The sequence below is a fragment of the Cylas formicarius genome, unplaced genomic scaffold (genome assembly GCF_029955315.1).
Source record: "Cylas formicarius isolate icCylForm1 unplaced genomic scaffold, icCylForm1.1 PGA_scaffold_3__17_contigs__length_32017465, whole genome shotgun sequence".
In the NCBI taxonomy this organism is placed as follows: Eukaryota; Metazoa; Arthropoda; class Insecta; order Coleoptera; family Brentidae; genus Cylas; species Cylas formicarius.
This window is the reverse complement of record NW_026844326.1, coordinates 15,677,385-15,703,484: the sequence shown is the minus strand read 5'-3', so window position 1 is coordinate 15,703,484 and position 26,100 is coordinate 15,677,385. Positions and strand designations below refer to the sequence as shown.

Genomic DNA, 26,100 nt, shown 5'->3' with positions numbered 1-26,100 from the left:
GAATCTTCTACAATTGCTTTAAACGCTACTAACATAGTCCGGCCGTTGCCGACTTTCGCGGAGAAAGTATCTGACGTTGACCCATACACAGAAATACCACAGTTAAGAAGTGCAAACGATGTTTAAAAACTAGGAAATGCAGACACAAAAAAAATGGCGCCATACTCGTAGCCTGGAACTCTTTTCAGATGGGAGATCAAGGTGGGGTATATCGATAAAAAGGAATTCCTGTAATACCGGTTAAATTCAAATGGTATACCTATTATAAATTATGTTTAAATTGAATTGAAATTAAAGTCTAATCTACATTTTATAAAATTTAATTTCAATTCAATTTTAACATAATTTTCCGTTTAGCGCACTTGTTGCGTAATATACTCCATTTACAATATAAATCATTTTATTTGAGTTAGGGAACTTAGGAAAGGGTTTATTAATTTTCCCCTCCTGAAATAATTGAAGAAAAATATTAAAATATCCTGTAAATTTGCAAGAATATTCTACTTTCCTCACACTCTTACTAAAAAAATTAGAATTTGATAAGGGTGCTGATAATAATCCAAATATTAACTTAGCACCCAATACAACCATGCAGTTTTCTACCCATACCTAGATTTTATTATAAGCAAAAATCTTCCCTTAACAATAGGTACATGTAATCCTTTAATTATTTTTATTAAAAAAAAATAAAACCACCATGTCAACAATAACAGTTTAATAGAGAAACACTAGAAAAATCTTATCCTACTGAACAAGCTTTTATTTTGGAAGAACCAAATATTTCGGTTAAACAGTTTAAATCCTCAAAATAAAGACCTAAATTTTTGTGCACATCTGAACACTGCCAGGGGAAAACCATTTTTTCGTTAAAAGTTAAATCGATAAACAAAAACACCTTGACTGCAGCTGGAGTCGTGAGCATTTGTGATAGGTATAAATTAAGATCAATACACAGGCAGCAATTAAATGTTTCAACTAAAAATGGTTTCCCAGTGATTGTTCCTCTAACCAAACGCATTGAGATTTACCAATCAAAATTCCAATAAATAGCTTAAGAGAGTGTAAACAAAAACGAAAAAAAATTTGAGAAATATTAATGCTAATACATAATAAAAAAAGTAACATAAATAAATTAATACTATATTTATTTAAAAAATTGGAATGGACTACTAAATAACAGCACCTCTAGCCTTCTTACTGAGCGTGTCACGGAAAGTGCTCAAAGATGAAGAAAGGGATAACCTAAGTCCTTTGCTTACCGGCAGCAGGGGAAAATCCGGTTTCAGCGGGTCCTAAAAACAAATTACTTGTCCGAAATATATAATCGGTAACTGGAACATACCTTATCCCTACAAAACCTTTCTAGCCTTTGGCACAGCTTTTCTCCATTTTGAGCAAAGTGATTTAGAATCTCTTTCTTGAACAATTCTGGGGGATTAGACAATAATTCCGTCATACTTTGAACTAGTTTTAGTATGACTAACTCGTTGTATGTCCTCGAGTTTTCGTATCCCTACGGTAACACATATGTTGCGTTCAAAAGAATGCAATCAAGGACAAGGACCTAAACGACGGACTTGTTTTGATTTCTTTTTACAAAGATTCTAGGATTCCCACATTTGCAAATCGAAAATGAGGTCAAAACCAAGCTAAAGAACAATTTAGACGTAACGTTTTGCACATAGTATTATATGCTTAGTTCAATAACAATTTTGAGAAACGGAGATTGCACTTTTTCATGAAATTTGCTAATGTTGCATTTTTAGACATCCTTTTCAGTTTGATTATGCGTTGACTTATCAAAAACACGAATATTGTCCTGCCTAGGATTTTTTTACATAGGATGGAACACTTTGTATGTCTTTTTATAATTTCAATGTTTTTGTTAGCTTTTAAAAACTGTTAAACATGTACATATATTTAATTTACTTTTTCTGAGTGGCCCATAGAAAATACATATTGTTTTTTACATAAAGCCTCTAATTTATTAGAAAAAGCTAGTTACCTCCTGTACGAAAGTCTGAGTGGACTGTATTTGGGCTGGTTGCTATTTTTTGATTTTCCCTTTAATAAAGTTTCGAGAGCGACGGTATAATGACGACTCCGAAAGGGTGCGGCCTACTTGATCCCTTGAAGGGGGTTGCTGGTTCTCTGCACCCGCGGGTTTTACACGTACCGGCACTTTTTAACTGTTTTACACTTGGAATTGCCCGTGATGCGTTCGGTTCGACGGTCGGTCAGAGAGAGAGAGAGTCTGTGTCGATCGATTTAAAGTTTTGACCTTCGTCTTCGGCCGCAAGGAAAAAGAGTAATTTTAAAAAGGAGTTTGCATAATCCATAAATCACCTTATCGGGACGATACACCTCCCAAAATAATACACCTCTATTATTATCCAATTTCTGATATTTTTTTTTGCAGAATGAGGAGGAGGAAGAAAAGTATATTGGGAAAATGGCCACTCTTTGTAAAAAAAATTAAAGATATATGTGTATATGCATACAGAGAGTTCGATTTAAAAAAAAACAAGTATATCCTGCTATAACCCGATAAGGTAACGCATAATTGAACAACAATGATTAATAACTCTGTTATAAAAATATTTCTATTTAATACTTTTTATTAAGTAGGTACCGAATTCGATTTGTTATTTCAAGTTCCTTTCAAGATAAACATTTTCGCGATTTAGGCAAAAATACACAGTGAACACATCAAAATAAAAGATTCTTTTAAAAATTGAACTGAGGAGGCTTTTACTTGATGAAAATCCATTTATCAAAATAAATAAGAACTAAAAGTTCAGATTTTCACGAAATTATATATTTTGACATGACAATTGTTTCGACAACACCGTGTCTTTATCACATTTGATAAAGACACGGTGTTGTCGAAACAATTGTCATGTCAAAATATATAATTTCGTGAAAATCTGAACTTTTAGTTGTGATTTATTTTGATTCTTTTAAAGCAGACAGTCTGTAAGGTCATGTAATACCTCTAACAATCGTAACATCTTTTAACATCGCTTTTAATGTAAGACCACTTCTGAATTTACCAACGGAATCGTGAAGATTCGAAACACAAGCTTACATTTACAAGCGGTACATTTAGTGACGAGTGTTTTCGGTAGATTTTAGCTTTTGACGTTTCGGAAATTCTGATGGTCATGTCAGTGAACGTACTCGTGTTGTTTTGCAAAAAATGAACTCAAAAAATAAACGAATGCTAGTAGAAAAAGTATAGTACGTAACACGTCGATAGACTTCTACAGTCACTAGTTTATGGCTGGCGCGACTGAATGGCGTTTATCAAAGTTGTTCTACTTTTTTTTTTTAATGCAGAAGCAACAATTTCTGATATTGACATGTAATTAGATACAGTAAGTTAAAATACGGTATTTTAATTAAATAAACCAAATTAGCCAAAGATGTACGGTTTGTTATAATTACAATGCAACTTTGATATATCAGCATCCCAAAGTAACAAGAATACACCACTACATGTTCCAAAACTATTCTTTAACCTACCTTTTGTTCCTCAATATATCCTATGACATAGCATGCACATGATTAAATTTTTATCGATGCAGAATGCATTTGAAGGGCAGTAATAACTTTGATATTTAAATGTTTGTATAAGATGTATAATACGCAAAAATTCATTAATATTTTTGGGGGTAGAGTAGAAGTCTAGGTTTGTTTAGTCTATGGTACAATTTATAGAAAATTGTGGGTATACCTGTTGAGTATCTGTTTGCTTTTCATACCCTGCCTCATTATAATATGGTTCAGCGACTAGAATTAGGCCTTGAATGGAAACTATGAGCTGAAGCAGTGTACTATTGGGGCCCCACACTTCTGTTCCTTTCCCCATCCAGGTTCCCAATAACGAAACACACACTTTACCTGGACAAAATCAATGTTTAAAGGCGGACAGTTAACCAACGTATAGTAAAACCGCAGCTAATATACACTCTCGGTTACTCTAACGCGCCCGTGCCTTTTGCTAAAGTTTGTGTGGAACATGATTGTGCTGTTAGCTGCCGCAGAAATCCATGTAATTCATAGAGATCTTGCGCTTTTATAAACAGAGAGATGGATACAATTTTTTATTGTGTAGGAAATATGAAACATTTTGGCTCATTAGCGGCTGCAAATGTTTTTATAAGATTTTTTAAAACGCAAAAAAAATTATTATTAGTATAACTTCAGTACCACCCGGTGAATTTACATTCTAAAATTTGTTTAACATATATTAATAAAAACAAATTAATTATATGGAGAAACCGATAAAATGTCTTTTTAATTTAATTAATTAAAAATGAAATGTTTTGTTTCTTTTTTTAATATAATAACAAGAATAAATGGTTCAATTTGAGTACCACTCAGTGTATTTATATTGTAAAACTCTAAAATGTACTTAATATATATTAATAAAAACAAATTAATTCTATGGAGAAACTGATAAAATGACTTTTTAATTTGTTTTTTCCTTACAAATATTATAATTGTTTTTAAAAAATTAATAAATTCACAATTTGAGACTTGTATTTCTGAAATGGTTACTACAGTTCTTTGTCGACAATCGTTTTTCTGTTAAGTAACATTTTATGTGGACCATTAAAATATAACATATCATTTTTCACCAAATTAAAAATTAAATGTTTCGTTTTTTTTTTTAATATCATAACAAGCGTAAAGGTTCAATTTTATAATGATAGATAACACTTAAAAGTACTAAATGGCTTAATTTTCAGCTATATAAAAAAAACTAATGTTCAACAACCCACAGATTATGTTTTATATACTGAGTAAAAAATTTAGATTCCTGAAGAAATTTCAAATAATTTGAAAAAAAAAATCACAGAATCGTGAGTCTAGTAGGTAGTGAATTATTTTCTTTTGACAAATGCGGATGGAGATATTTGTTATCTGTCAGTTATTGTCAGCGTAGTTTCCACTTTTCATGAAATAACGCAACTTCAGCCTAATTAAAGATTCGTGCTTTAGGTACTTTCCAGTTTATTGTTCATTTATCCCCATAAAACTTATAATTGTTTGGTATATTTTTAGATCTAAGGTGAATTTAACTGGTCATAATACCTTTGGATCCTATTGTTGTAGCTAGAATTGTAGCATTAATACAGGATGGTCGAGGAAAACGGAAAACTGCAAGCATTGTTGGTAGGGGTCTATGTGCTGTACAAAATGTATACCAACGCTACGAGGAGACTTCTTCTGTTTGGCTTAGAAATCAACTTGTTGGAGGAAGGTTTCGTCCTAATGAATTGTCTTGTCCAAGGATAGCTGCAGAGCCGCCATTACACCGACGGCAACGAATAGCAAGATAGGCTTTTGCTCGAAAACATTTAGACTGGAATGATTATGAATGAAGCAAGGTACTGTTTTCCGATGAATGCTGTTTTCACTGGGTTGTATTGATGAAAGACTTCCACATGGTGGTGGTTCGGTTATGGTTTTTCCGGGAATCCGTTCGGAAGTACGCACAGAGTTCGTGTTTATACAGAATAGCTCTCTGACAACTCACAGGTACAGTAAAGAAATCCTAGTTCATTATGCTATGTCTTTAATGATCACTATTAACGAAGATGACATTGGCACACCGCCGGAATTGTCAGTCAATATCTGGATAAGGGGAGAATGAGGCGATTTGATTGGCCGGCACTCAATCCAGACATGAATCTCATAGAACATGTGTGGAATGAGATTGGACCACGTATTCGAAGACATACGCCAGCTGCAAGAAGAAACGGAACATCAACCAGAACGTAATCCATAATTTAATTAAAAACATGAATCATTGATTGCAAGCAGTCATAAAAGCAGGAGGAGGGAGTGTACGTCATTAATTTTCAGGTTTTGTCAATATTGTCAATTGTTATTCGCTTTTTTTAGTTACAAATAAAAATTTATGTAGACATTTTCTGTTTTCTGACAAAATCATAAAACCAGCATCAGATTTTCCCATTAAATGTTAAATTCAGTTAACCAAATAGAGTAGGATAGATAGATAATTTACCATCTCCTAGATCGACGATTCGGTGATAAACTTTTTTTCCCAAAAAAACTGCAATTTCTTGAGTGAGCTAAACTTTTTGCTCAATAGTATATAAACGCGGATGTCTATTGAGCATCTACCAATAGGCACGACTACCGAATCATGTAAAAAAAAAATTTTTTTTGAGCTACTTATGACGCAATGTGAAAATCTAGATGAATAATAAATAATTACATAACGGTACCTTCGACATAGAGATTAGGATTAAGTCTCTCGGAACTGTAGCTAATATAGTGCACCAGCGGGGGAGAACGGGGATAGTCCGCGCTCAGTTGAATATCGAACAGAAACAGACCGTCTTCATATGGAGTTTTCGCCGGACCCTGGACCATTACGCTAAGCAAATCGATACGATTGCTGAACGATCGAACCCAGACCCCAGGCGGCAGAGATTCCTTCAAAAGTTTGTACTCTTTCATAACGGCTTTCAAAAATCTAAAACACGAAAACGCGTTCGCAATTAAGCGGTGGACACGTCTTCGTGCTCACTTTTGCAAATCGTTTGGTTCGAATTTGCTGGTGAAGTAGTGGTGCGTAATTGGCGCGTCTTCGATCACATTGTACCACTCTGTCTCTCCGCCCGGTGGATTAGCGTCGAGAGGTTGCTCTTTGAGCGCCTTTTTCGGTTTCAAAGGGCTAAGGATTGAAAATGAGTCCTCCGGCGTAGTCGGACAACTCGGCATGGGGGTGGAACTGGCGGGAGTCGTGGTATTTTCGGTAGCCTATTAAATGGGTTGAGAAAAATGCTATTACTTGCTGCGTTTTTAGATATGTGATCCAGAGTAGTCTAAGCAAATAAGCAAGATCAAATGACAACAATGGATCAATCCCTTGTTGGCTTGTATTTAGTTATTGTTTTGTATTCGTTTGTTGTTTAAAAAGTGTGCGTTTTAAGGTGATTTCTGAAGCAAATATCTCTTTTTATCGTTTTGGATAATGTCAATCTCTGAATCAATGTCAGTGTCTATTTATTATCATCAAATGAAATTTGTGTCTTGGTCTTCCTCAATACGCTAGATTTTGGTTGGAAACCGTCTGCGTTATTTCATTATTAGACTGTTTAATGTATTTCGTCATTATTTAGGTATCAAAACTGGCAATGAAACGAGTTACGAGTATTTCATTGAAAACGAAAATATAAGCTATAATCTTGAAAAATTTGTTTTGTTTCCTGCCGATTGTGGTAAGACCAAACCTGAAATATAGGATTCTAATATCCAGACACTCCAATTATGACAACCTCAAATAATCACTTTTGATAATTACTTTCCTCAAAACTTCCTGGGTCTATTAATATTTTATATTGTGATTTTTATTAAAGTACTCTTAACTCCTTGTTTCATTTGCAACTTTAATATTTCCAAAGAAATAATTGAGTAGTAATTAAATATCACATAGAAACTGAAACAACAGTATAAACTTACGTGGGAAATTAGGTATCGGTATAATATATTTCGGAGCATTTTTACAAGAAACAGCAAACAGATTTACGTAGCTTCTCTACATCAAGATCTAATTAACGAACGATCCTAAGCAAAAAGATTCATCGGTCGTAAATAACGAACGAAGTTATTAAATTACGGTACAAGAATTTATAAACAGGGTGTCACAAAGTCGCTGGTCACTATTAGAATTTCAGTAATTGTAGGACAGACGCAATGGCGCATTTCTGAGCTGAACCTAAACCCATTTTAAAATTAAGAATATTTCGCCTAGTTTTTTTCATTTTCCTAACATTAGTTTAAGACTTATTTTCAGTAAATGGCACATTGCGCTATCAATTTGGTTTCCTTTACAAGATACAGCTATTAAATTTGAAATTCAACGATCCTGTGGATCAAAGTTAGGTTCAAGAACTTACTAACATTCTTGAACAAATATCTTAGTACCAATTAATTAAAATTATCATAAGCAATCCTTTCGAATAAGTTTGGATAATATATTAGCTCTACGACGGTAAAAATTGATGCGACACAGACGGGACTGATGTTTTCGTTGAGGTTATTATTTTCCTCGCATGCCTCTACATTTCACCCACTATCCAGGACTTTGCACCATTTTCTTACAGAACACTTAACAAGATCTAGGTATACCTATTTTATGAAAATACTGAAGTAAAAATGCCGCATCCAGACTCTCTGACGATCTGTCAGCGGCCATATTGGTTGTAATGTCATTGGTCAAAAACAAAATTTTAAATCTCGCAGATGCGCGTGTTAAATGAACCTTCTCAAAAATGTTTTCATAGTTTTTTAGTTTATTTTAGTTAATTGTATTATTATTATTATTATTATTATTATTATTATTATTATTATTCAATCTATATAGTTAAATTATAAAAAGAAAGATTCTGTCCAAATTGGTAAATGCAAAAAATAGGTAAGTTTGAAAATGAAGCTTTTAAACTGGAATAAATATTTATGTTTACACCGCATTTATTGGTTTAATCTCGGTCGAGTCGAGAACAGACAATTGCTTGTGCATATCGTTTTTTCACTTTATGTTACTACCAATTTTACTGACAAGTAATTTTATCTAGTTTATTAATTGCATAAAAAACTTTGTTTCCTTGCTTACGTAGAAAAACACTAAATCAAGGCCATTTTGATAGTACTCAAAAAAATACTAAAATAAAATGAAATCGAACTGGGACAGAGACCCTAGATTCAGACCAACCCAAATTAAAAACCGATTGCACAAAAATATGGAAATCCGTAACGGGCTCAATGTAAACTAATAAGACTTGCTTTAAAGATGTTTTTTCAAACACTATAAAGAAAGTAAATACATGCAGGGTGTGGACATTTAATTTTTAACGACTTTGGCATACCTTGGTTAAAACGCTAAGCGCTTGGTTACCGCCAATTCGACTAATAATTTCTGCATAGGCCAGATCCATACGGATCTTCAAAGTAGAGAGCAGTTCGACGCACAGATTTTCATAAGAAATAATACCAACATCATTGCCTGGCGTCAGGGGGATCGCGGGCAACGAAGTTCCGTCCTTTTTCTCGATCTCCGCGTTGATTTTATTCTCTAACTTAATCATTCGCTTAATATTATCGGACTCCGCCACTTTGACCTTGGTCATGGACAGTCCGCCGTCGTTCGTAAATAAGCGCCCTCTGAGTTCAATGTTCAGGGTTTTGGCCTTTTCTTTTACTTGCATTAGTAAAGCCTAAAAAAATTCATTTCTTCAAATTAAAAGAAAGGAAATTTAAAGGCGCGTTTTTCTACCTGAAAGTGTTTGCTTTTTAAGCTAAAAAACGATGTACCCAGCAATTTGTCAAGATAGCTGGCATTTTCATAGACAGACAACAGATCCCTCAAGTTCTAAAAACAATATTAAGTCTACTAAAAAAAGCTAAATGGGAAATTATTTACAGCAAAATTCTCTCGGATGGTGTGTTGCTTGTACGCTTCCTTAATGTATACTATACGAGAACGCACGAAATCTAATCTCGCCGCCATGTTTTGCAAAACGGTTTCGTCTGTTAGATCTCCGCCCGCATATGACTCTATACTTTCTGTTTCCCACGATTCTTTATCGTCGTCGGATGATGCATCGGAATACTCAAAGTCGGGAATGAGTTCAATTTCTTGCGGCCAACAGTTTTCTTGTTTGTTTCCCACCCACTGAACCATCACATATCCCTATTTAATAAAAGTTACAAATAACAAATTAGGAGATTGGCCGAAACAATTATTATAATGGTGTTGGGGTCTTGGGAAAACCATAAAAGAACGAAGATCTAAGCGAGTCCCTAGAATAATACATTGACTTTATCTGACAAAGGCAACACCCTATACTTGAATTATATATAATTTTTAAAAAAATGCCCGTAATGTATGTAGAAAAACGAATATACCATATTATTTGAAAATCACGTTAATCACTTGATATCTTGACATTTATAAAAACGTGAAACATGCTGAGTAAATTTACATAGAAGGCTTTGAAATATCATTTTTTTGAGTACTGTCAAAGAAAGTACTGATATTTTAAAGTCTTGTAGTATAATTTTGTTTGGTATTTTATAAATGATAGCAAGTGCAAAACAATTAGTTTCATTTGTTTAACAAGAAAAAACAGAGTACAACAAACTACCAAAAGTTTTAAATTTAGAAATACTTTTTGATCATAAATTTAACCTTCCTTGATGATTTTTATTGAATCCTATAGGAAAATATATTTAAAAGATTCTGTTGTCAAGAAACTAATTCGTATAACTTATTTCTTAATAAAACTGGCTAAGGGAAAATGAGTATGTAAAATGTATCATTAGTTTAGTAACTAAAATTAGCTTTAATTAAACCGTTATACAAAACGGGCGACGTCGAAAAAATGAAATAAGTCGGCTCAAAAATCTTTGAACTTGCTATGTGCAAAAAATTAACAAATTTTATGAATGAGCGGCACCTACTTCATAGAAATTAACACGGTTTTTAAAGGGAAAATCGACGCAAATGGCTATATAAAAAAATTTTGAATCACTGTGAAAAGGGGGAAGCAGCGGTTGGAATTTTCTTATACTTATCCAAGGATTATGATTGCCTAGACAGAGAGATACTATTATAAATAAAGAGATATGACGTAAGAGGTTCGGCACTAAAATGAATAGAGTTATATCTAAGCCAATGTGCTCAAATCGTTAAAGTCTACAAAAATGGAGAGGGTAAAACATCAAAAGTTTGCTATAATAACTATGGCGTAGCTTAGGGAAGTATATTAGGCTCCATTAACTTTGTTATATTCATCAATGACATATACAGGGTTAAAGAAGGTTCCAGACAAATAATAATAAATTATGCAGATAACACGAATATCCTAATTGGTTACCAGTGTCTGTATAAGAATCTGAATCGTTCCTTAATAAAACTATTGGTTTCTGGAGAACAAATAAACCCTTAACACAAACAAAACAAATGCCACATTCTTAGGAACCAAACAGTCTAATTTAGAAACAATAGGCAACCTCATTATAAACAATAAAAACCTACGCATGTCGGAAAATACAAACTTTTTGGGCTTACATCTGAATGAACATCTGAATTGGTCCTTTCGTACAACTAAATTAAATTCAATCTGCTATTAGGACGGTTGGTGGGTATATGAATGGAAAAACACTAACAGTATTATATTTTGCAAATCAAGAATGAAGTACGGAATAATTTTTTTGGGAAAAAATAATAACATTCACGATTGTTTTATAAGGCAGAAAAAGGTAATCAAAGTAATTAGACAAGTAGAATATAATCAAACCTGCCGAAATGTGTTTAAACAGTACACCCTCACAGAAATAAACATTTATTCCAACGAGTAAATACAGAAAATTATAATACGAGGTCGGAGTATTACACCTATCCCTTGCATTTCTTGCAAATCACTCAAACGCCTCCTGAGTATATGTGTGTAAAATTATTTAACAAACTAGGTCTGAATGTTAGACGAATTAATAATAGGTATGCGTTTAAAAAGGAAATTAAGAAAACTTTTAATTGAACTTGAGTCATTTAACATAAACAATCTTTATGTAACATTAAGAATATAGTATTATGATTGTTCTAGCAATAAGTATCTCTAGTTGTAGCTGACCTACTGCGGGTCTTTGACGTCATTTCATTTATTGTTAAAATGGGTAATAATTATTGGAATAAAAAACTATCCATCTACTACATTTTCCGATACTTTTTGTCAATCGCGCTTTCTTTATATCATACAAAGTAGTGTTTTTTAAACTAAGGTTTGTCGGGTATCATTTGACCGATTTCAATAAAATTTTTACTCAAAAACCCTCTTTTAGTTTTTAATTATTGGGGTCCGAGATTGCCGTTAGTTCAGGATTTTTTTAGTTCTTATTTTGTCCTCAAAAACTAAGAATGTTACAAAAAAATGTCAAGAGACAACAAACTTGTATTTTAATTGTTTTTGCATATAAAAATAACAACAAAAAAGTAAAATAACACAATTAAATTAGAACAAAAAAGGTTCTGATTTTGACAGTTATTTATTAGTTTATGACATCTGTTTCGCTGTCATAAAGTAATAAATAATTGTGAAAATCTGCACATTTTTTTGTTCTAATTTAATTGTGTAAAATGAATTTTCATCAAGTAAAAGCCACCTCAGTTCAAAGTAAAATAACTTTGAAATACTAATACGTTTTTTCTAAATAAAAATCAATTAATTAAGTTATATTGTTTGATACCACAGATTGTTTAATTATATTCTTTGAATGTGATAGTTTTAGACTAACCAGAAATAATAGCACCCTACTTAAGACAAAAATGAGTTCCATTTTCTTTTTGGTTTCATTGTTTTGCTCAGATTTTGAATAAGTATCATATCTTAATTATCAATTAACCTAATAACCATCTAAGATTTTTTTTCCTACTTGTTAACTAAAATCGCTGCAGTTTGCAAACAAGACAGCTTGTTAACCAGATAAATATACTGAACATGTCTTGCAACTTATCTCCATGCTAAATAACTAAGTAATGTGTGACACAATTTATGGATAGGTTAATAAGAAACATTATGGTACTGAATGTCTGTAATAGTTACCACCTCTTTTTTTAATTATAGAAATTGGCAACTATGCATGGTACATTTTAAAAAGTTGGAGAGTGACATGGTAAAGTCTACTAAACAATCAAAAGTGGATATAAAAAAAACGTTGCAATATAATTTTTTTGGTGTACTTAACAAGACATGCGGATCTGCTATATGGATTTTACCTCAATGCAACTATCTATAACCTTGCCCATTTTGCCCTCTTGAGTAGGTTTTGCCTTAACAATGCTGCCTGGCCTAAAAATAAATTTGTTGTGCTTTTTTAGATCATACACGCTGATTTCTTCCAAGCCAGCGACTTCAGGCTTTGCATCACCTTCAGAATATGTGAACCACTAAAGAATAATCAATATACAGCTCAAAAGTAATCAACAAGGGAGAACACACCTTAACTGCAGCGGTTCTCTCACTATAGTTGACGTTCTGAATTACGCCATATCGACTGCTGTCCTCCTTGCCATCTCTGATTATCCACTCGCCAGGGAAAAACTCGTGATCATCCAAGGATATTGAGTAATACAACTGAGTGGAGGGAATGTCTTTTTCTTCTGTTCCGTCTTGCCAGACCACAGTAATTTTAGATTCCACACAAATAACCTGTGCGGACCGAAAAACAATCATCAAAGTAGAAGTAAGCAATTTGAATTAAAAGTTTTAAATAATTTAATGGATTTCTGACAAAAATTCATTTTCTTGAATCTCTGTGGAAAATGCATATATTAGGGATAAAATAACCTCTTCTTTCATATAAGTTACAAATAATTACAGTAGGCATCATTCAAAAAACTTACTATTGAACTATAGTTACGTAGTTAATTGTTTAAAATATATATTGAACTTGCCTCATAAAAAAATATTTTTAAAATTAAGTGAGAGATTGGAGCGTATAATGGAAACTATTTTAATTGTATTTAAAAAAAAATTGGACTTATTTTTTTTTCAAACACTTAAGTAATTTGATTTGTTCAACTGCACAATCAATCATAACAAAGAAGATTTTTTTTTAATGTAAAAATTGAAGTTTAAAATGATTTTGCAAGACCAGGTTTTTGAAACTAAATTTAAAATAAAATATAAAAACTATTATTTACATTGCATTTATTAAGTGAAAAATGACTTTGCAAGCTTTAAACTTACTTCAACAGGCAAAGTGTGACCAGATACCAATTCATTGGGTCTGGGTGGATAATGTTTCTTGCGAGGAATACCCCTGCCAGTTGCAGATAAATCCCGAGATGATGAGCCACTACCATTGGTCTCTCCATCAGATTCTTCTCCTTCTTCTGTCCACCAGTCTTCTTCTGGCTCTTCCGTACTTATATTGTCATTGATTAAAGGATATACTGCATCGGTTTGTATAACCGGCGAAGACCCAACTGAAGGATAAAGCAGCGACGAGCTGCGAATTTTAGGCACCCGAGACATACTGAAAAGAATGTTTTGCAATTATATCAAGTCAACTGAAAAAATCACTACATTAACCTAAACATTTTAACAACACTTCAACTGTGTCAGGAATTGAACAGCTTATGTTGGCATTAACAGTTAAAATGATGGTAGCAATAACAAGTGATTGTAAAGGAAACCTGATAGATTGATACCTACATTTTAGAAATACAATTGACAATGTGTCTAACTTTGGGAACATCTGGACGATACATTAGTGACAGTTTCCTTATCCAGTCCTTTCTTTTATATAATGCATCTTGTGAACCTAGCTTAAGTAATCTTCTTTCAGTTAACTCCAGACAAGTGTCACTTGGATGCTCCAAAACATTCAATCTAAAAAAAAGTTTTTTTATATTATGTTTAAATAAATTCTAATCTAACTTTTCTGCATCTTCCCGAGGCAATTCAATACCATGGGAATATCCATTATTATTATACAAGGACACTTCAATAAGTACATCATTCACTTGTTGGATTGTGAACCTTTGGCGTTGCTGTATATTTCTTTTCATAACTTTTGTTTTCTTGATCCAGTTGGGTTGCTCAAAATTGCTTGGAATGCATACCTGATGATTTTATTATAAGCCCAAATGCTTTCCAAGCCAAATTAGTACTCACAATCTCCTGGCCTGGATAAAAAGTGTCAAATGATATTCGATTCCGTTTTGATAGCCAGTAATCATCCAGATCATTGTTTATGCTGGTCAAAAGCTCCACCACTGAACCATCTTTTGACTGCATCAAAATCATTTGATCAATGCTCTACAATTTGAAAGTCACAGTTTAGAAATAAAATAACTAAGGCCCCCTCAAGATGAAAAATAAATTCAGACCTCAATTCTTCCGAATTTGCTGCCAAAACACACAGCGTCATCAACATCAAATGGTCGTACACTCTGTAATCTATCACTACATACATGTTCAATGACCTTATCAGTACCAACTATTTGCACTGTAGCAATTTGCTTTGTTTCTTTGCAATAACCTCTTTGAGTTTCCTTTCCTTTTTCTAAACGCCTAACAATATCCCCAGGTATTATACTTCTGTTTATTAAGCGAACCTAAAAAAAAATTACTTCCTCTACGTTTCACCTTAAGAAAAAAATTGAAATAATTATAAAATAGCTGAAACTTGTGTCATTGGTGGTAATTTATTTCAGATACATACCTTACTTTGCCTCCAGATTTGTTCTCTAGAGCTATTGCTCCACAAGACTCTAATTTGACCCTTTTGGAGAGCTTGGTGCTCATCTATATCATCGGAAGATGCTTCATAGCTATCCATGACCACTCCAAATATTATTTTTTTATGTTTATCAAACCTGTAAACTATATCGTTGGAATAAAACTCCTTAATTTTTTCAGACATTTTTGAGTTATGATTTTTGATACGTCTTTCACTGCGACTTTTGTACTTTGAAGGCCATCGAAAAAACGGCCGATTTGATGTTTTTTTCGGACTTTCCGATGGCGCATGACATATAGTAAACAAAAAAAGGCACAAAAAGTACAAATCCCAGCTGATTGTTTCCAGTAAGTTTGTCAACGCTGCGAATCGCTTGCTCAGATGACAAAAAAAAGACCATGGTATATTACAGCAGAAAGTGAAGACACCAGAAACCGGAATTTAAATGGTGTTCTGTGGTCCGCTATATAAAAATGGCATTTGTTCGAAAACTGCACTAACGACATGTAATTTGTCGTATCTGGCCAATATCCTACCTATACTACACCAAAACTTTGGGTTCAGTGGGCTATACACGTCAGAGAAATTGTTATTGGGTAACCTTCGGTTCACCATTCTTGAGTATAACTAGCGTGTTACTTATTAAGTGAGAGCAAATATCCCTTCAAGACTTGATTTCCGCTCAAATGTATTTTTATTTCTATGAAGAATTTTATAAGCACTATTTTCTATATAACTGGCCATAGTAGATTCCTTAGTATTCTATACCACCCAAAATATATATAGCACACCAAGCGCAAGGCGGCACTTGTGACGGTTTTAGCGATTTATATCAATTGGTTCCTCTTTGTCGTGTTATATTCACCAAGAAGCATAGCTTTCCAATATACAATGTTTCTCTGTGCAATACATCGCTACAGCAAATTCAAAATCTGATTTTTGATAATAAGAGCCAAAAACAGATATGTCGTATAAAGTCCCTGATTTTACGGAAATGAAAAAGTAGCGAGGCCCAACTTTACTGCATTACCACATTGTAGAGAAGCTGTCTAGAACGTCGGTGCGTAATATTTACATTAAAAAAAAAGTTTAAGTTTATATGCACCATTTTTTTATATGTTTAGTAGCTTAAACAATTCACATAAAAGTTATTGAAAATTGTACATTAGATAAATATTCTGTTTTATCCAATAGATGGAAGCACCATAAAACAAATATTTTCTTTAGACTGTTTCTAAAAAGGTGTTCAGTTGGGACAGCTTCCGTTGTATGGCGCGTACACTGTTGACAACAAACTAGTGTCAGTGTTCCACATAATCACATATTTTTGAATTTTATTTGAACGCAAGAATAAAGTCACTGCATATAAATTTATATTGTTGGTTTTCTGACAAATTATTGATATGTGTGATGAGGAATCGCAAATCCATGACGATTTACTCTTTAATATGTTGCAAGAATGTAAAACGCTACCCTCATTTTTGAGTCATGTTTTTGGATTTCTTCAGAGGAGGTTATATTTTTCTTGATGTTGGAAAAAACGTGGGGAAAAATCAGTTTATTTCTTTCAGAACAGACTTTTATCATATAGCAAAGGAAAAGGACTCACCAGTAGGCTTACCTGAAGGCCTTGCCGAAAATTTGGTAAAACATTCGTTTTATAAATGGAAGCCTAAAGTAGCGCCTAAAGAAGCTGAAGTTCTATGTGAGCAAGATATACCTGTTGCTTCAGAAGTGGTTGTGTCTACAGAAGAAGTTGCTCAAGATTTAAATAATGTTGGCATAAATGAACCGCCAGATAAGCAAAGACATTTGCAAACAGAACCATGTTTTACTGAGTCAGATAGTTATAATGGAAATGTGTTTGAAAATTATTGTTGGTCTCAAACAATAGCTGATATTGATATTTCAATAAAAGTGGCCCAAAATATGAAGGCGAAAGATATTACTGTATCTGTATTAACCAGTCACATATCTGTTGAAGTGAATAACATTCTAATACTTCGGGGTGATCTGTGTCATAATGTCAAACATAAAGAGGCCATATGGTCTTTAGATAAGAGAAAATTGCAAATTCATCTTGATAAATGTCAGCAAATATGGTGGGACTGTCTTCTAATAACTGAAGAGAAAATAGATTTGACAAACATTGACTGTTCAAGACCATTTGAAGATCTAAGTGATGAAGCTCAAGCAAAAATTGAAGAACTAGAATGGAATCAGAGACAGAAAGAGTTGGGCCTACCAACATCTGATGATCTTGCTAAACAAGAATTGCTCCGAAAGGCTTGGAATGTAGAAGGATCCCCATTTTCAGGGCCCTTTGACCCTACAACTGTTGCCTTTCATTAATTTATTTTAAAAATCTAATACACAACTATAAGGCAATTTCAGCAATAAAATTACCTTGGTAATAGAGTCTTATATTATTTTTCACAAAAAAAACTTATTGTGTGACTTTAAGACATCCTAACTTTATACAGGGTTTGTTAACTTAGTTCCAAGTGTATTATTTTTATATCCAACATTATATTTTCAGAAAATATTTTTCCCAGGTTTTAACTTAACATAAATTATAAAATATTTATTTTTGATTTAGCACATTGTGGACTGCGTCTTATTGCAAAATGAAGGTAAAAAATCATATGCGACTGCGATTGGTAATTTTAAAAAATGAAATGGGTGATAATGTATAATAAATGATGGAACCACTGGATTTATGTGCAGCGGGGAACATATGCAATTTAAATATAAAAAAATGGATTTTTTTCAGAACTATTTGAATTTTTTAAGGATTCGAAGTAGGTTTAATATAGAAACGCCGAACTATTTTCTAATTTAACCCACGTTTTATTTTCTTTGTCCAAATCTTGCATGTCCAGGAATGAATGTTAATGTAAAAAAATAAATAGTGTGACTAAGAATGTTAATATATACTTCTAGTAAGCGTTGTTTTATTTTTGTATTAAAGTACGCAATTATTTTGCAAACGTGAGTGAAATGGCACGTTCGATCATCAAATCTTAAAACAAGCATTGCAAATAAATTGGAACTTTGTATTTTAATTGACTCATGACGTGACATGCGATTTTACAACCATCATTCTGTAAGAATCAATCAATCACAATTCATTATTAATTTATGCTGACAAATATGTCACAGTTCATTCCTCAATAATTTTGCACACTGCATTATATAATATTTATACAATTTTTGGTAATGTAATGTGAATTTTAATAAAATAGCAACAACTCCAATTTTAGGATAAGAAGCATGGATGACGTCAAACCCGAAGAGAAATCTCCCTTACTATTATATTTAACTGACAATGAGAGCAATCCTTCTAGCGAGAACAAAAGATACAATTTTGAAAAAGGCAGATTATATGGAATATCATCCGGGGTTACAACAGTATTTACTGAATTTCCAAGTAAGTCTACTAATTTCACAAATACTGCGGCTTATATACCGGGCTAAACAAGAAAATGGGAACGCAAAAAAATATTAAAATGGCGATTTTAAAATTTCAATGGGTTATAGGTTAAATTTTCATTTTTGTATTTGACAGCTTTTTGATTCAAGAAACTGTATTCGTCTCATGAAATCTAATTATTATTATTATCTTCCCAAAACGGCTTTAGAGATGTCACCAAAATGCACAACTTGCCTCCATTAAACTGACTTTGTATCTTGCTCAATTGCCGAGATAGTAATATACAGGGTGTTCGCTTTAAGACATACTGCTGTGTCCGAAACGGCAGAAGCGTATAAATTTGAGGAATGTTGTCTTTTTGGCACACGTTTACAGTGGTGTCCAATTCCTTTTAGTTTTTGAAATGCAGGGTGACGCGAGCTTTTTTGGCCCCCTGGTTTACTGACTGGTTCGGAGATGGCAATGGGTGTTACTTAATACGAAGTCACGTGTCCATTTTATAGTGCACCCTGTTTATCACTTTAATTTTCGGTTTTATTCGTTCAGATAATTATATAGTTTTTATTGTCATCATAATGACTTATTACATGAATGCGGAAGTGTGATTTTATTTATTGTCATGCGTTGCATGAGGCACCTTTTAGTTTATTTCTATATGTATTAAAATATGAACCTTAAAGCGACTACAACGAAAACAATTCAGAAATGTTCAAGTGGGTCATTTCAAATTTTCGTGGTTTCTGTGTTTTAATGTTGCGTTTGTCATTCAATATTTTTTCATAGGCTATTTTGGCACCTGCTGGTTAACAACAGTCGTATCGAGCATTGCAATTTTTTTCCTGATAATGGTGACGATATCCTCAGTAAACAACTACGAAAGTGTAAGGGTGCCACGTTGTGTACACCAGCAAACTAATATTACTAAATTGGACAATAATACTATTCATTTGGTGCGAGAGTTTGCAGAATGGGACGAAAATCAAATTAGCATTTTGGAACAAATACATCGAAATTTTCCTGAATTTAAACTGCATCTGGTTATTCTACAAAAAAACGGAACACAGCTGTAAGCTTAAATAATAATTAAAGTCGAATTGGAAAAACGGAAACCAAACTGTTTTTACAATCTTATCTAATCTAGAATATTTAATTAGAAATTAAGGTAACGTAAATAATGCAATTATTTCAACATTTTCACTTAAATAATCCTCATAGCTTTTACGCTTAATTAATCGATTTTTCAGCAACAAGTCAGTCATCAACGACTTAGACATACTTAGTTCCAAATTTGTTCAAACAACTGTTCCGACTTTTGAAAAAGAGGAAATCACAAAAAATTTAACGATGAATAGTATTTTCAAGAAAATCAGCGTAGTAAACCGGCGTAAGCGCAAGTCCGAAGAATTCGGATACGGTTTAAACGAGGGCGTTAAAAGACTGCTGGATGTGATTTTGCGAAGTAGAGCAAACTTCATCAATAGCAGCGGGATATTAGGTTTAATTTACGCAAAATGAACGTTTCACAAGTTAACTGATATTTTGTTTTAGAATCAAAATTGTCTCGAAAATCTATTACTCCAAGATCCAAAGCAAGAACCATGGACGATATTTTCAATCGGATACCTAATTTGTTAGTAGAAAACGTGACGCAGGAACAAGCGTTTAATAAGACTCCTTTAGAAAAGTCTTGGACTCGGTTGAACGTCCAATTGCAAATCTTTGCTATCAGAATTATTCAGCTTTGGCAATATGGGGGAATTAGTTTTTCTCTCGACAGTCCTATGTCGAGAAACAACGCTGAAAACACTGACGGTACTTAGGAACGGGTTTGCCACAATATGTCGCAGGCCATGCTTAATTTTAAAGAAAATTTGATGAAAAGATTTTTCCGACTTGGGAAAATATCCATGTCGGATAGATCGGAATAAATAAAGATAACCAGCAGATAAGTTTTCAAAGAGTCATATATTTGAAGAATAATCTCATTGGTTTTGCTTATCTTTTGAAATATTTCTTATGATTCTCTAATAAAATTTGTCATTACTTAATTCCCTCTTAAAAATTAAGTATCATAATTGCAATTTTTAAAAAATTGTAATCGCATTTTACCCTATTAGGAAGATTAAACATTAGAAGTTTCGGAAAACGGAAACGTAGAAATTTGATCATGAGTGTGAAGCTGACCAAAAAATAAACTATCGACTTATGTGTTTGGCGTGTCACAGTGTTGACGCTTTTGACAAATTTTAATTTGAGATTTCCTGTACAGGTGGTTTTTAGGAAGGAGTAATGACCATTATAAATAATATAATAATATAAGAATAATATGTCTAAAGGCTCATGTCGGTGTCATTGTTTAATAAAAACAAACGAAAAATCCATTTAAAAAAAATTTTTTTTCATAGCTTTTTTTTTTGGCTGTGATGTTAATTGTGGGAAACCCGGTATACATAATCGGGATAGCGAAAAATATGTATGATTTTTTTTAGCAAGTTCCGCAGCAACTTCATCCAAACTTCTTAGATTCATAACCCGGGGCAAAGAGAGTTTTGACAAGTTACCATATGGTGTGGTGACTGCGGATGATGAAGGCCTTCACATTTTCAGTAAAATGCCGTGCCACGCTTTCTTCGGAGAAATTATACTACAGTTAAAACACGCCAATCTGTTAGAATCTGTAAAGGGAGTTTTAAAAAAATCCTTGCATATATTTTGCAAACACGCTGCTGTCAACAAAAGTTACTGTGATAATTTGAGTCCAAACAATGTGATAAAAATTTAGTTCCATTAAATTGCTTATATCTACATGTATATACAAAATAAACAGTCATATTTGTATTTAAGTTTCTTTATTACTTAAGGTTGGGGACAATGGCAGCCAACTCTTTTCTATTCCTTGCCTGTTAAGTTAATGTTAAGTATCCGCGATTGGGCCGTAGCGTAGGTATTGAATTGCAATATGCAAAATGAATATTTCGCAATACATAAAACTTGCATTACCAAACAGAAAAACTTATATTTCAGCAATTAGATAATACAATCAAAAAAATATATGAAATGCACAATGAATTTGAGAAAATTGAGCGTGCTTTTGTTCAGTCTAACGCAATTTAATTTACTAGTTATGGCTAAGTTCGTATTAATATTCAAATTTGGAAATTAAAAGCAAATTAAATTATAATTAAATTTATATAGAGGATATATTTTCCATACAAGGAAGTGACTTGCATTTATTAATAATTTTGTTTTTCCATTCAACAATTTGTCTAATTTTATTGGTTGCACAGTGGTATTTTCAATTTAAACTGCTATATTAGAGTAGACATTACTATATAAAGGACTATCCGTGTATTTTTATATTTTTCATTCACTAAATTCACTAAACGACTTGGGAATTTAAAATATGTAGACCAAAAGGACAATATGAAAGAACTCAATTTATTCAAAATGTCATAACATGGAATTTATATCAATAACACTATTCAAAAACACTTTGCACACTTTACATTGTTCTAATTCTGTATCTGTATTGTGAATGCCAATATGTAGAACAAAAGTCAATGAATCCTGAACAGTATAAGCATCTGAGACCACTATAGCTTTCCATTTTAAAAATCCAATAGTTTTATCACTTGTTTGTTTAAGATCATAAAAAGTTCGCTTAAAATTAATAGATTTTCCTTTGTTTTCATCATTAGGCAAAAGGGTTAGCACTATAGCTATGCAACAGGGACGACCATCCTCTTTAACCAAATTTGCACTTAAAAAATGTCTTTTAAATACCCTCCTCAAGTATAATCTCCACTGAATGCCGTTAATGACATAACTTGACGAGTAGCATATATTTTCCAAAGTTTTTATATTTCCAAATGTAACTGGCAATGAGCTGTGATTATCTGCAGATTTCGAAAGATGTTTGGGTATTGTCAAAAGAGCACTTTCATTTAATTCAAATGTACAAACAATCACATTTTTGGAATAATCCCTTTCTGTAATGTCATATATGAATCCATTTTCTCGAAATAAATCCCAGCTAGTTAATGGTATTTTACTAGATTTGTAAATAACAGTGTTATCAAGATATCTTAACTGAATACTATAGGTTGTATCTTTCTGGACTGTTGTATTTAAGCAACATATATTTAAAAATAGCTGGCAGTTGCTTGCATCAAATTTACAGAAAATGTGCAATAGGGGACTCTTATTGCTGTAGAAATATGTTAATTCTTTATCAGTTTGATCCATATCAACAAAAAATTCTGTATTGCACAAGTTCTTATCTGGGTGCATTTTTATAATGTGGAGGCGTAGATTATAAGCATTGTCATTAAAATTGCACAAAATGCAGGTGTACTTATCTTCTATACATGATTTCTCATGATGTTTAACAGTATCTATGGTGAAAAGTTCTCGACATCCTTCAAAATTATTGATACAAGGAAATTGAATATTCTCGGCAACCGTTTCGTAAAGATAGGAAACACTTCCCCCGTCATTATCTCTTGCGCACCTCCCGCATTTAACTTTTCTATCGGGGTACACTTTAATAGGTTTTACTGATAGATATTTACTACATTCCCAACATCTTAGAGATTCGAATATAACGCTTGACGTGAACATCACTGTTCACTTACGCCTAAAAATCGGAAAATGAGAATTGGAAAACACCCACTTGGGCATATTTATTCAATTAGCCTATGCAGCCATACAACTAACAATCAACCATCAGCTGATTTTCAGCTGATCAATTCAAGTATTCGTTCACAATATTAATTGGAACACTGGTAGGATCATTCGCCCAACCAGCGGATAGAACGTTGTCTTCCTCTTTTTATATTTTGATGTCCAGTAGGTGTTCTTTCGCTGTTGGTAATAAAAACTTTTGTATAATGTGGACTAGAGTGTTACTTTATTAGTTGCAAATAAGCAAGGTTAGTAGAAGTGAAGTTGTGAGAAACTTTGTCTTCTTCGATGTCCATAAATTGGTCAGAGAAACGGAGCTGTTGCGCCAATTGGCAAAAAATGAATTTTCTACATGGTATTTCAAACTTTTTTTTTTTCAAATAACAACTTATACCTATATTTTGTTCATAAATATTATTTCTTATTACTGCCATATATAATTTACTAAAAACATTTTACTCAGAGGGACTCTGCAACTAAATACGCGTTAGTGTATTTTGGTCACTTGTAAAGAAATTAATTTCTTCACTGCAATTATGATTTGCTCCCTAATTTGGGTCAAATTTAGCATATAGCGATTTTTTGTATAAGTGAGCAAGGTATCGGTTATCTGGTGTGGTCACTTTCCGGACGAGGAAAAAAAATGCGCTTGTGTTTATCTGCTTTTTTCAACTTTTATCAATCACTGACCGTAATTCATATGTCAAACTCAGTTTTTAAGTGAAAACAATACCTCGCAACTTTCAGCTCAGTTGTTATGCTACTTGTCAAACCAAATTATTTAGTTTTCTCTTTCAATTTTTCCAGAAAGTGTATATGAATGTGGGCCATACTATTTATTTATTTATTTATTATTTTTCAATCCAATGGTTTTTTTTTGCGTTTTACATTCAAGAAAAACGTGCATTACAAAATAAAAAAATACAATTTCAAAAGCTAAGCGTCCATTTGATTATTAATTATTATTATTATAAAAACAGCAGCGCGATCTATTTTCTGATTTCTATGTAATATGTTATATTAAAGATCAAGACTTTTTTGTTGCAACAAAGTACGATGCGCTAATTTAGCAAGACCATGAAGAATCTTTTAGAATACGATTGATCAACTCATTCAGCAACTTTGGGTACACAAATTAAATCTCACCCAACCTTTAATTTAATAAATGTTTAATGGAATAAAGTGTAGGGTAATGATATGCAGGTATGCAGGTTGAAAAGGAAGAGCCAGCATGCAAAATAGTTATTCTTTTACCTCTTTTTGATGGCGCGTTTGTTTTACACTTAATAGTTGAGTCAACCCAACCCTTTTCCGGGGTATCATAAGTGTCGAACCCGGATTCATCCCAGTAAATAATTGGCCTTTGTTGTTCTCTGTAAATCCTAATTTTTTCTAGATATTCCAGTCGCCATTTCCGAATTCTAAAAGATTCCATTAAAACCCATGTGTTTAATACACTTACATAAGGTAGTTCTGCCACATATAACACCGGTTTCATCTTTTTCAAGCCTCCTAATTAAGATATCTAATGTAGGCACGATTTGTTCTTCGTATAAAAGGTAAATTTTACTCCGTATTATATCTTGATCACTTTCATCTACACTCGAGAAAATGTCAGCATCGCTTCTTTTTTTTCCTCGCTGAAATGGGATTATTCATAATTTTCCATATAGTTGATGTTGGAATTCCTTAGTCTCAATAGAATAGTGTTTTCTACATTTGGGCGGGAGCATCTCCTGAGATACACTAGATTCGCACATATTTTGCATAATTCGCCCACGATTCAACATACGCTGTATTACACACGAAATAGGAATGATTACTAATAAACTTAAACTATGTAGTATATCAAACCAAAGAATTTTAAACACAGGTAAGTACAAAATTATTTTCTATTACGGACCTCAATTTTAACTGAATTTAAATTCCGAAACTTTTGGTAATAATCTTGTTGCATTGTATGTTAATGATCACCCTTGGATAATCCCATTTAAAAGCAGTTGGCCACTGTCTTGTATCTATGAACAGACCATAATAAAAGTATTATTAATAAAAGTTGATGGCTTGCCATTACAATTTTCCAATTCGTATAAAAACCTGGCTCTGTATCTAGACTATAAACTTAGATTTAGAAGGCATATTGCTTATAAGCCTAGGAGAGGCTATAGTACATTAAAACTAATTTACTGCCATGGACAATAGCTTAAACTCCTTGGCTTTATCTCAGTGAAATCATTGTTGTGCACACTCAAAACGGGGTACGAACTCGTCACAATATTTCATATTACTTACAAATTCCATTATGGCTTAATATGAATCACAGATTTAGATTTTACATTTATTTAACAAAGTTTCAGGGTGAGTGTTTATGGTTTAAATTTACACCACAACGGTTTACTTAGGGTATCGCAACACAATAAGGAACTCTTTAAAAGATCTTCCTTTTATAATATGGTCATTTTGAATAATTCACTAGTTTCGATGACACCTGCTTAGACAAAAACGAGTCTTTCCACAGTCTCAGCAATCTTGGATTTGCTTTTATCTCAAATGAACAAAGATATAATAATTTTTTTAACACTCATATTATTAATGTTTTTTGCTTCCTGCGTCGCTATCACTTTTCTTTCCTCTTCTTTCCTATGTTCATTTAGTTTTGACTCATTCTATACTACAATATCTGGGAAACTCCCAGACTT

General features: G+C 32.8%; 3 protein-coding genes across 7 annotated transcripts; 2 read left to right on the top strand and 1 right to left on the bottom strand.

The window, feature by feature from the left end:
- Positions 1 to 720: 720 nt before the first annotated feature.
- LOC132699112 ((E3-independent) E2 ubiquitin-conjugating enzyme UBE2O) lies at positions 721 to 15,667 on the bottom strand. The gene is made up of 16 exons (XM_060665618.1): positions 15,268 to 15,667; positions 14,933 to 15,160; positions 14,718 to 14,861; positions 14,481 to 14,665; positions 14,256 to 14,432; positions 13,788 to 14,076; positions 13,038 to 13,247; positions 12,815 to 12,985; positions 9,461 to 9,730; positions 9,314 to 9,409; positions 8,907 to 9,254; positions 6,566 to 6,798; positions 6,261 to 6,511; positions 3,737 to 3,903; positions 1,343 to 1,513; positions 721 to 1,292 (listed from the first exon to the last, which is right to left on the bottom strand). The coding sequence occupies exons 1-16, from the start codon at positions 15,466 to 15,468 to the stop codon at positions 1,170 to 1,172; spliced, it is 3,264 nt and encodes a 1,087-aa protein (XP_060521601.1). The 5' UTR covers positions 15,469 to 15,667; the 3' UTR covers positions 721 to 1,169.
- A 454-nt stretch (positions 15,668 to 16,121) lies between these two features.
- LOC132699114 (uncharacterized) lies at positions 16,122 to 21,542 on the top strand. Of its 4 annotated transcripts, none has more exons than XM_060665621.1 (6): positions 16,122 to 16,345; positions 18,549 to 18,715; positions 19,502 to 19,784; positions 19,963 to 20,213; positions 20,267 to 20,530; positions 21,208 to 21,542. In XM_060665621.1, exons 2-6 carry the CDS (start codon positions 18,559 to 18,561, stop codon positions 21,498 to 21,500), a joined length of 1,248 nt encoding a protein of 415 aa, XP_060521604.1. In that variant the 5' UTR covers positions 16,122 to 16,345; positions 18,549 to 18,558; the 3' UTR covers positions 21,501 to 21,542. The 4 variants fall into 4 exon arrangements, with proteins under 4 accessions (XP_060521604.1, XP_060521603.1, XP_060521602.1 ...); XM_060665620.1 differs by lacking the exon at positions 16,122 to 16,345 and adding an exon at positions 18,293 to 18,391; XM_060665619.1 differs by lacking the exon at positions 16,122 to 16,345 and adding an exon at positions 18,392 to 18,501.
- On the top strand, positions 16,480 to 18,210 carry LOC132699115 (uncharacterized). 2 transcript variants are annotated; one of them, XM_060665625.1, is made up of 2 exons: positions 16,480 to 16,798; positions 16,862 to 18,210. In XM_060665625.1, exons 1-2 carry the CDS (start codon positions 16,774 to 16,776, stop codon positions 17,635 to 17,637), a joined length of 801 nt encoding a protein of 266 aa, XP_060521608.1. In that variant the 5' UTR covers positions 16,480 to 16,773; the 3' UTR covers positions 17,638 to 18,210. The 2 variants fall into 2 exon arrangements, with proteins under 2 accessions (XP_060521608.1, XP_060521607.1); XM_060665624.1 differs by having other exon boundaries at positions 16,483 to 16,798; positions 16,857 to 18,204.
- Positions 21,543 to 26,100: the final 4,558 nt, after the last annotated feature.

Excerpts from the sequence above, each read along its gene's own strand:
- LOC132699114 (XM_060665621.1), top strand. The coding sequence starts at position 18,559 with ATGGATGACGTCAAACCCGAAGAGAAATCTCCCTTACTATTATATTTA. Across the intron at positions 18,716-19,501 it reads AGTATTTACTGAATTTCCAA|GCTATTTTGGCACCTGCTGG; the intron begins GTAAGTCTACTA and ends ATTTTTTCATAG. Across the intron at positions 19,785-19,962 it reads CAAAAAAACGGAACACAGCT|CAACAAGTCAGTCATCAACG; the intron begins GTAAGCTTAAAT and ends TCGATTTTTCAG.
- LOC132699115 (XM_060665624.1), top strand. The coding sequence starts at position 16,689 with ATGTGTGATGAGGAATCGCAAATCCATGACGATTTACTCTTTAATATG. Across the intron at positions 16,799-16,856 it reads TTTGGATTTCTTCAGAGGAG|AACAGACTTTTATCATATAG; the intron begins GTTATATTTTTC and ends TATTTCTTTCAG.
- LOC132699112 (XM_060665618.1), bottom strand. The coding sequence starts at position 15,468 with ATGTCTGAAAAAATTAAGGAGTTTTATTCCAACGATATAGTTTACAGG. Across the intron at positions 15,161-15,267 it reads AAATCTGGAGGCAAAGTAAG|GTTCGCTTAATAAACAGAAG; the intron begins GTATGTATCTGA and ends ATTTTTTTTTAG. Across the intron at positions 9,410-9,460 it reads CCATCCGAGAGAATTTTGCT|AACTTGAGGGATCTGTTGTC; the intron begins GTAAATAATTTC and ends TATTGTTTTTAG.